We start from the raw sequence: 11003 nt of genomic DNA on the forward strand, positions 1-11003 counted from the left end.
TCCTGTCGCTTAATTATACATGTGGAAGGCAAATGGCACAACACTCAGTCTTTTCTAGCTGGTAATTAACAGGTCATTGCTGGGATTCTCAGGATTGCACTTGTCTGCTAACTTGGTATATGCTTGAGAACCCCAGCAGGGACTTGTGGATTGCTGGCTAGAATTAACTGAATGTTACGCTATTTGCCTTCTGCATGCATAATCAAGCAACAGTATTTTCAACCACTTTAAAAAAAATTAGGAACATAACATCTGCACTAGAACATGATAACTTTGAGAGCAGAATCCAGTTGAAGAAAGTCATAATGTAATGCTCCATGTGACCTCTGGTTTGCAGTTGTGTAAGCCTTTGATTAACCCATTCAAAACAAGAGGGCTTCTGATTGTGTAAAAGAGTAGTGAATACCCCCTTGTGCAGATACCAAGGAAAAGTAACTGTACACATGACAGAATGCTGTGCATGCAGTAAAAACAAACAGGACTCTCCCATATATATTTCACAGCTCACAAAGTAAATTATAGGTAAACACATTACATCCCAAATTAAATCTTAAAAAGAGTGACATATTATTAGCATCCGTTGTTTTCTTTATATTTCTTAAACTTTTGAGGGTTCAGTGGAGAGCAATATTATCTCAATGGTTAGCCTTCTTTTTAATATTAAGTTGTATTTCTTTATTCATGTACAGGGATACACAGTGGATATGAATACTGAAACAGAAGTGATAGAGAGAGCAGCACAGTATCACAAAGTCTGGAGAGAACTGAAGGAGGAGTCTGGTCTAATGCAGCTGATGTTCCTGTTTTTGTGCAAGGCAGGTTATAAACTGACATGTACTCCTTTTTTTTCAGCTGAAATGCTTTGTATAAAATAGAAGTTGGGTCTACTCACAAGTGATGATAAGCCAGGCAATTTTTAAATCATGACTCACTGTAGACTAATGAGTGTACTGGATAGTGGCAGTTGGGCTGTAAGGACAGGCAGGATGTGGTTCACCTTTACCTGATGGCTCAAAATGATAGGAGAGGCCACACTTCTCCCAGCAGTGGATAATGCGGTCTGATTCTGCAGAAGCCTGCTGCACCACCACATAAGAGACTATTCTTCAGTTGAGTTAGAGGTTAATGCCAGTATCCTATGGAGCGTCTTCGGACCAGAAAATCCCACATCCATGCACATGCTGAGCACTCTTCATTTGCACAAGAGCAACACTTGCACTAGCGGTGCAATCCCTCATTACTGTATTTGTAAGTCTTTCTGTTCAGTTCTTGCTCAGGGGGTTACTGGCTCTAATGTTAAAGGGTTCCACTCTAGTAACATTGCAAGAGAAGAGAAAGGAAACAAAACCAGAATGAGCTAACACCACCATTGCTGATTGTGGCTTCCCTTCCTATGGCCACCTCTAACAGTGTGCACTAGCCACGCCAAGTGCTGGCACATGCTGCTTGGTTGGTAGTTCTTGGCTCTTTCTGCCCGTGTGAGCATGTTAGCAAGCCAGAGCTCGCTCTCTGTGAATGGTTTGATGCAGGGCGTACTAAACAACTTAAAGGCCACCTCTTCTCCAAACTCCTGTTGATTGGTGTTCCTAGACAATGTGTCAGTGGGAAATTTTCTGACATACAGTTTGGCCACGGAACTGACTTCCTTACCTTCTTTGTGTGGAGAGGCAAAACTGCACATACTAAGCGTGTGCTTCAAAACCTGGCTGGGTGCATTTTGCCACCCCTTCCGCTCCCCTTCTGAGTAGGAAGGTGAGCAGAAGGAGAAGAGTAAGCAGGGGCGTGATGGGATTTTGATTTATTCTGACATGCAAACCTGGCTCATGGTAGGCCTGAACCAAGAATCAAACTAGATGTTAAAGGGAAATGCATATTGCTTACAATTAACTGTTTTTCCCTCCCAATGTGGGAGTTGTTCTTAGATATATGACTCGGCAATCACACATATAAATTAAGCCCACGTCTACCTTTCTGACCTGTCACAAAACAAAAGAGTGTGCTATATTGGTGAGGAAAGTAATGTGCCACAAACAGACATCTTTCGCCACTTGGGGGGAGCACATTGGCAAAGAACAGAATAAATATATGACCTGATTTGTTCCATAATAACAATTTCAGTAGGTATTTCTTAACATATAGAATAAAAGCAGTACAGGTACTATATTAAGGAGATTTATTCAATATGTAAAAACAACAGCAACCGATAATTCTAGAATTGTTGCAGTATCTTGACGTATGATTAATTCTGCAGCTGTGCACATTGTTGTTTTGATTTTGTTTGTAAAGTTTGATCCTGTTGCCTATCTGATGGTCCCATATTATGCTGGAGCAAGCTTAGCCGTATTGCAGACTACAATGCCTTTAACTCCAGAAGTAAGTACTGTACTATGTTACTATGTATGCAGTTGTGCACACATTCCCGGAGGGTTATGGGCACATTCTGGGATTCATTCACGCTTTGCTTTGCTTTGCTTTGTTACAAATGTGTTGATTATTTCAACTAGGAAACCTGGAAAGTCATGAAAGGAGTAGCCCGGGGTCTATATTCACTACATACAGCTGGTATAATTCATGGCTCCTTACACAACAAAAACGTTTTTGCTATAAATCGAGAACAAGGAATTGTTGGTGACTTTGATTTCACCAAATCTGAGGTAATATAAATTGTTTTCAATATGAATGGAGGTGCTATGTTGTCTGTGTTCTTATGAATGTATTTTCTTTTTGAGACTGTGCAAAACCCCAGATTTTTCAGATTGGATCTCCTGAGAGTAGTGTTATGCTCTATTATTTTGATGCTGCTGATATGTGGTTTAGTTGCTTGTGAGAAATAACCTTTAAAGCAGGGGTCTCAAACTCAATTTACCTGGGGGCTGCTTGAGGCAGAGTCTGGGTGAAGCTGGGCCGCATCAGATTTTCCATCAAGCAGAGCAAGAGCCCGAGGAAGCCATCCAGGAGTTTCCTTAGCCCAGCTGGGGCTCCACCAACAGCAGCAGCAGGACGCAGAAGCAGACAAGGGAGGGAGCGCCAGCAACCACCTAGCCACTGGCGGGGGGGGGGGAGGCACGACATAAAAAAAAACCCTCACAGAATCACCCCTATAGGTATATATATAAGCAAACAGAAATCTTAATAATGGAACAGAAAAGTTCCAATAATTGAATAAATAAAGTCTTAAGGTTATTACATTTAATCTTGCTTGCATATTCAATAAAAAGAAATAAAATAATTCTTCCGGATACTTTGTGTGCTTCTTGAGCACAATATCATTCTAAAGGATGTCCAGAGAGAAAGTCGTTTGTACATAATAAATCTTCTGGTTCACACTGCATGCAAACCCCCCCTACATAGGGATTGTTAAGTGTGATGGATTTCAAAGGCAGAACAGACAGAGTATTACAAATTATAGTGCTCTGAAGGCTTGTGTACTGTTCACCCTGCTCATGAATATTTATGTTGAAATTTGCATGCACCAATAGAAGTTGGTGGGGCAGAGTTAAACGGGGGGGGGGAAGGAAAGAGAAAAGGGGAAGAGATTAGAAGAAAAGATTTTAGTTGAGAGTTAACGACATTGACTGGACTTTTAACTCTTCTAACAATAAACAATTTTTGCTTGGTTTTTAAATGATACGTTGCCCAGACCTCTGTCAATAATAGTGAACAAAGTTAATGTAATCAACTGGTGGCAGCAGAATGACACGTAATGTGTAGTGTGCACCTTTGCTTGGTGAAACAATCAAGGGTCATGTGGGAATGTGACAGCTTGGTACACAAGTCATCTAATGACTTGACAGCACTGTTCTATATTAGTGCCTAACTGGGCTATGAAAGAGAGAGAGATCTTACTAAAGATTTGGTAGCTCACAGCTATCGGAATTTTGGATCTAGCTGGTGTGGCAGAGAAAGCACATGCTAAATTCTCATTAAAACCTGAGATCTGTTAGAAGCTGAAGAGATGCAATTCAGGTGGACCTTCATGATTAAGCAGTCATCTTTGAAAATGAAACCAGAGCTTTTCTCCTAGTGACCGGTCACAAAACAAAGGAAGTTAATTTGTAAAATGCAGGAGGCACGAGAGGTTTCTGCTGTGACAGTCAGATGGTTTCAGTATTTAAGGAATTCCCACTTGTAATAATAGGCTATTCGTAATGTACTGAGAGCCCTATAGTTTGTAACTTAGTGAGAGATGTACAGTACGTTCAGCCTTCATTGATCACCAATGGCTACATCTGGTGCCAAACAGAAATATGACTTTTTGACTGCTGTTTTGACTAGCGTAGATGTCCCATTGTTATAGAGAGGCAAATGAGTTTTCCTTTGTAATTCCAAGCTGTAACCTTTCATTTGTTCCAGTGGCAGCGTACTTTGTTGAATTCATCAGAACTGAAAGGTTTGAGCTTGACTCCTCCTGAAGTAAAAGAAGGACAACCACCATCTCCGGCTTCCGATATATATGCTTTTGGTTGCCTGCTGTACTGGGTATGTAATCCTTCATTTGTGAACACATCAGCTCGATTACAAAACACAGCATCTGCCTCCCAGAGTATATACGAAATACTTTTATCTTAAATTGTGAGTTATGTTTTGAGTAGAATTACCATTTCCATAAATGTTCGAGTGTGACATCTCCAGAATGATTTGTTTGGGTTGTTCTTGGGCCACTTACAGATGTAAGCTAGTATGTGTTCATTTTTATTCATCTTGTATTCTTTGGATTGATTGTTTTTCATGGTCTCCGTGAATCAAACACATATGTAGTATTCAGCGTGCATGTGTGTAAGCCTCATATATTCTAGAGCTTGAAAAACAAAGATTTTTGTCACCCCTCCCAGTGCGCATGTATTGGTGTGCAACAGCCCAGCCCTCTGTTCTTTTTAGTCACCTCTGTGGAAGCTTCTAAGGAACATGCCTAGACCTATTTCCTGTCTTTTGGAAAAATCTCCTTGTCTTTCTTTTTTGGACCTTCTCCTTTTCGTCTTTGTCTTTAAAAAAAACACAATAAAAATCACTGTCCTTTTTTTGTAGGAAACAAGTAGGCTTCAACTATTAACATACGTTAAATTCATGATACATACAAACTGTATTATAGTTAAATGTTTATCTGATGTATCCCTGTGCTACGTAATTTATTATGGCATAAGGTTAACATATGTTAGTCCTTAAGGAAACACAAGATTATCATTTATTTGTTACTTTTTCTGCCACAGAAAGAGACAGATACTTTCCAGAAGTATTCTTTTCCTGTACAGTGTTAACGTTCATTAACAAAATTTACAGTCTAGGTCAGCAGAATAAACGCAGTAGAGAGAGTAATATTCTCTGTTAGACTTTTAGTCAGGAAGCAATTGAGGGGGGGGCATTGTCCTTTTCTAGTTCTCCCCACCTGCATTCGAAAAACCCGCTCTCGAAGCCTGTGAAACTATTAAGAGCAAATTTTCAGTAGGAAGTGAGGGCTTTGCAAGGAGGAAGTGATGTCATAGTACTACCCTGACACTGAATTAGAGGCCAGAGCTGCCTTGTGGGCAAATAATGGCTGAAATCAAGTAATGTAAAGTTGTGCCACGCAAGCCTGATGATGGTTCTGGCAGCAGTGGTTTTCAGACTTTATTTAAGACTCCAATCCCATTGTCCCCAAAATCCCTGGACCAAAAGAGACCCTGGAAACCTTGGGGTAGGGGGAAGAATAGGAAAGTTTTTATTAACAAGATATGATCATAACTGTTGCTGTCATCTGACTTTCACAGAGTAACTTTATGTTACTAGATTTCACCAGTATGTGCTTATATCTTTTACTTAAAAAAAAAAAACTCTTGGCTAGTTAAATGTGTATCCATCTATTTTCAGCCAGAAGCAACTGTGAGAGCATAATGAGATACTTGAAATAGCAGCAGTATTACGTTTTCTGGAATTTTGTGTTTGAAATAATTTTTATCATTTCTCAAAATGCACAGCTGTTAAGCGGAAATAAAGGGTTTAAAATAAACAAAGACGGGACTCCTGAAATTGATGGACTTATTATGGTATGTTTACTTACCTACCTTTTTAAAACTGGCTACTGGATAAAGAAATAATCAGTTGTTAGATATTCAAACAGTGTGGGTCCAGAATGACTAAGTGTAGCAATTCTTGGTCCTAGGCAGAACCCCTTTTCTCTATTCCCCTGCATCACCTTTGCTGTTGTTGTTGTTTAGTCGTGTCCGACTCTTCGTGACCCCATGGACCAGAGCACTGCCTCCCAGAGTTGGGTCAAATTCATGTTGATAGCTTCGATGACACTGTCCAACCATCTCTTCCTCTGTCATCCCCTTCTCCTCTTCCCTTCACACTTTCCCAACATCAGGATCTTTTCCCGGGAGATTTCTCTTCTCATGAGATGGCCAAAGTATTGGGGCCTCAGCTTCAGGACCTGTCCTTCCAGTGAGCACTCAGGGTTGATTTCCTTCAGAATGTTTTGTTCTCCTTGCGTGTCACGCTCACGGGTAGGCATGTCATGCTTGTGGAGGGGCATGTCGCGCTTGCGAAGGGGTGTGTCGCACTCATGCGCATCGCCACAAGCGTGACATGCCCACCTGCGAGTGCGATACGCCCACCCACGAGTGCAGCTTGCTCACCCGCAAGCGCAACATGCCTATCGTGCATGCGGGGGTGGGGGAGATCCGTGTCCGTGTCCCATTTCAAGGAAGCCCGCTGACCAGGGGTTGGGGACCCCTGCTATAGAGTACTGGCTGGGGAAATGCTTGCACTGTTGATCCATTGATGTTGGGGATGTAGCTCTGCCTCCTGACATCATTCAGCATGCTGGAGCAGGTCTTCAGGGGAACATCCAGTCCCCTGCTTCCAAATGCTCTCCACCACGTCTTAAAGATTAGTGTAATATGTCTCTGTTGTAATGAACAGAATAGTAACTTCTGAATTCTGTTGCATTTTCCAGGCCATTCTCAGTGCATGTACAATATGTAATGCACTGTAGCAGAGTGTGGGAACCTCTGGAGATCTCCTCTCTGGATAATCATTTCCCTCTTTTTTGTGTGCCATATTAGTAATCTATGCCTAGATGAACAAGAACATGCAGCCATTTTAATATCTATGTTTTTTCAACTTGTATGATCTTTCTCTCTCTCTCTCTTTCTTTGTCTTACATGTTTATGTTTTTTCCCTTTTTTTAAAGGATGGTAAAGCTAAATCTCTGCTCATGAATCTTCTATGTTGTAATAGTCGAATGACCTCTGAGCAATTGCTGAATGATAGCTATTTCCTCTCACCCAATGTGGTCCCCCTTCCACTGGCAGATGAACAAGCTGAATGTGGAAACAGCAGAGAAACAGCAGAAGATAAAATGGTGTCTGATGTTCAGCAGGGTGAAGAGGAGGAACTCGTAGAAACAAGAGAACCTGATGATTGTGAAGGTGAAGAGTCGATGGAAAGTCAAATTAAACAGGATTAGCATAATTTGGGAGCCCTAGAGCTCTACATTTCTAAGTTTAAAAACTGCGGAAGAATACAAAAAAGTGCAACCGTTACCTTGAAAGTTTGTTTTCCTTTGTTTTCTGCTTTGGCTTTGCATATATTTATTGCATGTAATATGCATCAAGGACAGTTCATACACAGGGCTGAGTTGTGGTTTACTTTTTGTGAGCATCTAATGTCTGTTTTCACTTTCAAAAACAAGGAGCTTCCCAAGTTGCTTTACAGATGTTTCCCTTGAGCTGGCTCTTTAAAGATGTAGAGAGCAGCTGCCACCCCCTTCCTCTACAACAAGGGTGGACAATGTCTGGCCCTTTAGAAGTTGCTGGATTGGAACTCTCATCATCCTTCACCATTGGCTGTGTGTCTAGAACTGATAGTTTGTGCATCTGATGGGCTACATAGCTTCCAGCAATGTTTTAGAGCAATGTTTCCCAGCCTTAGGTCCCCAGATGTTCTTGGACTGCAACTCCCAGAAATAGTGGCCAGCATAGCTAGTGATGAAGGCTTCTGGGAGTTTTAGTCTAAAAACATCTGAGGACCCAAGATTGTGAACAATTTGCTCTAGAGTAAGCAAAAGGAACCCAGTGTGGCTATGGAGACTGCTGGGAACAAAGGATTAGAGCCCTCTCTCCTCCATTAGGCTTCTGATCTGGATTGTAGAAGTCTGCATCTCCATGTTGTATTGCCAGAAAGTCTTACTTGAAACAAATAGATCACTTTTTTGGCAATTAAAAAAATTGCAGTCTATTCAGAGACATCCCTGATGTGGAATATAATAGGTATAAAGCCCTCTACCATATCAAGGTTCTAGTCTAGATGGGTTCCTTGTGTGTACCATTAAAAACAAATCAAAAGAAAGATGTAGGTGCTTCCTGTGTTTTAAAAGTGGTGCCAAGCCTGTTTGGGAGGGATGGGGTGGGGGCTCTCCTATGTGCTTCCCAAGGGAAGCCAGTGTATTGCACAGTTCCAGTACTCCGATAGGTGGTTCTAAAGGGCTTGCTTGCATTGCCTGTTTGCAAGAAGGCCAGCTGGACACCCTTCAGATTATGTGTTTTTAAAAAAATATACACCAGAAATCCTAAAGAGCCATTTGAGGAAGAAGGAAAAAATATCAAAAAATGGAAATTTGGTTGTGTCCCTTTCAGTAATATGCACTGAGCTGTGCTTGCTGTCTGCCCTCGTTTTGACATGAGTATTGCTTAAAATGCCTGTAAATGGAACTTGGATTGTGATACCTTACACCTAAAGGCAAGATAAGCCCCTCCCATCTGTTTTTGCAAAGACAATGCTTAAAGAATTAAAACTATTTGAATAAAGTTTTGGAGCAAGTTCACAGTTTTGTGCTTTTGGAGTTCTGAGTAAGTCTGTGAAAAGTTTTAAGAAGCCAGGCATGAAGAATGTCAACATGCTTATGTAAAGGACACCAATGATCACTTTTGTTCTTGGTCGTGTCATGTAAAACTGCCTCTGGCCACTAGGTGATGCTCTTGACTTCTGAGTGGTGTAGCTCTCTTGCCGTACAGGTCAGGCGGGGAGAGCAATTTATGACATCCATTCAAGTTGGTTATTTCCATTTAAATAATGTGCACTGCAGCTTTTTACAGAGAGAGCAGATGAGCCATTTCTACATGTATTGATATACTAAGTTCTGTGGCCCAGCTGCAGATTATGGAACTGTATCTATGCCATTGGATTGTTTTTGCTTAATGGTTGAAGCATGTATTTTTCCTTTAATCAACAATCTAATATTGGGAAGTCTTCTTTAACCTTGTTTCTCCATAGAACCCCAGAATTTTGCATATAATACTGTGTTTCCCCAAAAATAAGACAGGGTCTTATATTAATTTTTGCTCTTAAAAACACACTAGGGCTTATTTTCAGGGGATGTCTTATTTTACAGTCATGTCCTCTTCTGGTTGCTGCACACTGGTGGGGTTTCATTTAACTAGGGCTTATTTTGGGGGGTAGGGCTTATATTACGAGCATCCTGAAAAATCATACTAGGGCTTAATTTCAGGTTAGGTCTTATTTTCGGGGAAACAGGGTAATCAAGAATCATACATTATTCATATAACTTGCTTTGCTAGAGAATGCTGCAGGTTAAGTAACTCTCCTAACATGTGTCCCTTATCACACTGCTTCACCCAACCTTGGCACAGAAGCTTAGATGAGGCTAAAGGGCAAATACTAATCTGTCAGAAGCTCAAAACAAAGTTACATGTAGTAGCTCTTATTCAGAAGAGTTGTTCTTTCAAATGGCAAAACATGTCTGTTTGTCTTAGCCTGTCATTTTCCTTGTCTCTGTATCCTGTCCTTAGTGTAGCTTATTTTATTACAGGTCTTTAGACAGTAGACACCATTGTATTCTGCAAGTCTGATTTATTCAGAGAGAAGTGCTAATTAATCTTGGGAATAACCATTTCCCTTAACATTAGGCCCTTATTCCATCTGATATTGTCCCTCAAATGATAAAAAAGCCTGATTTTTCTTAGCATGTGATTTTCCTTGTCTGTGTACCCTGCTCTTAGTTGCCAGATGCTTTAAGGCCAGATGCTTTAGGTATTGTTCATCTGTTAAAATGTTTCCATTGCAGTCTTCTGAAGAAGCAAAATGTACTGGCACTTATATTCTAAAGAAGTGAGATGTCCATGTATACCATCAGTAGAGCCCTGAGAAATCATGTTCTGAGGTATACATGCTTGACAATCAAGGGATAATCTGCCTTCCTCTGATAATGTGAAGGACTTCAGTAAATGACAGGGAAACAAAACAGTTGTCTGCCATGCCTTGCTTCTCCTTTCATCACAATATTGTCATGAGGAAAATCTGCATCAAGCAACATACAAAACGTACAATTTCTAAAGGTGATAAAAAGCCCCCACTTTGATTTGGCATTAATACTAAGAAGCACTTAACTGCAGTTATAGGAAATGCATGCAGAAATACGAATTTACTTATTGTTTATTACATTTTTATACTGCCCATCTGGCCAGTGGTCACTCTGAGTGGTTCACAGCACAGTAAAACATAAACATAGTATAACAAAAAGTGCTCCAAATTAAAGTTAAATGTGAAAAGGTTTAATTTATAATTAAATATATCCTTCTGTGATACACTTCCTGCATTTCTCACAGGGTGCTCTCTGAACTCCTGTGCACTGTGCAAAAATAGAAGGGATACTATTCATAGACTTGGAACATATTGGACATTCCAAATGGATGTTGAAAACAGCACAAGATGTACTAGTGTTAATTGACTGATCTGATACTTCCGTATTACAAAATCACAATAAGCAAACCTGTCATTGATGTACAGTGGTCCCTCGCAAGATGAACGCCTCGCGGGACGGAAAACCCGCAAGACGAATGGTTTTTGCAGTCGCTGTGGTGCCTTGCAAGACGGCTTCTATGGCGGTGCTTTGCAAGATGATTTATTTTCGCAAGACCGATGCCTCACAAGACGAAAATAATTCATTAGTCTTGCGAGGTTCCCATAGGAATACATTGCAATGCATTCCTATGGGAATCCGCTTTTCA

General features: G+C 40.7%; 1 protein-coding gene across 4 annotated transcripts in view; it reads left to right on the forward strand.

The window, feature by feature from the left end:
- STK31 (serine/threonine kinase 31) overlaps positions 1-8800 on the forward strand; it is a 53615-nt gene extending 44815 nt beyond the window's left edge. For 3 of the 4 annotated variants that reach the window (XM_020781013.3, XM_073003295.2, XM_020781021.3), the window contains exons 19-24: positions 690-815; positions 2287-2373; positions 2505-2654; positions 4354-4479; positions 5952-6020; positions 7169-8800. In XM_020781013.3, the coding sequence (XP_020636672.3) occupies positions 690-815; positions 2287-2373; positions 2505-2654; positions 4354-4479; positions 5952-6020; positions 7169-7444 (834 nt within the window). In that variant the 3' untranslated portion in view covers positions 7445-8800. Of the gene's footprint in view, positions 1-689; positions 816-2286; positions 2374-2504; positions 2655-4353; positions 4480-5844; positions 6021-7168 lie in introns of those variants that run through there. The other variant, XM_073003296.2, reaches the window with a different exon arrangement.
- Positions 8801-11003: the final 2203 nt, after the last annotated feature.

Source organism: Pogona vitticeps, chromosome 6 (genome assembly GCF_051106095.1).
Source record: "Pogona vitticeps strain Pit_001003342236 chromosome 6, PviZW2.1, whole genome shotgun sequence".
NCBI lineage: Eukaryota > Metazoa > Chordata > Lepidosauria > Squamata > Agamidae > Pogona > Pogona vitticeps.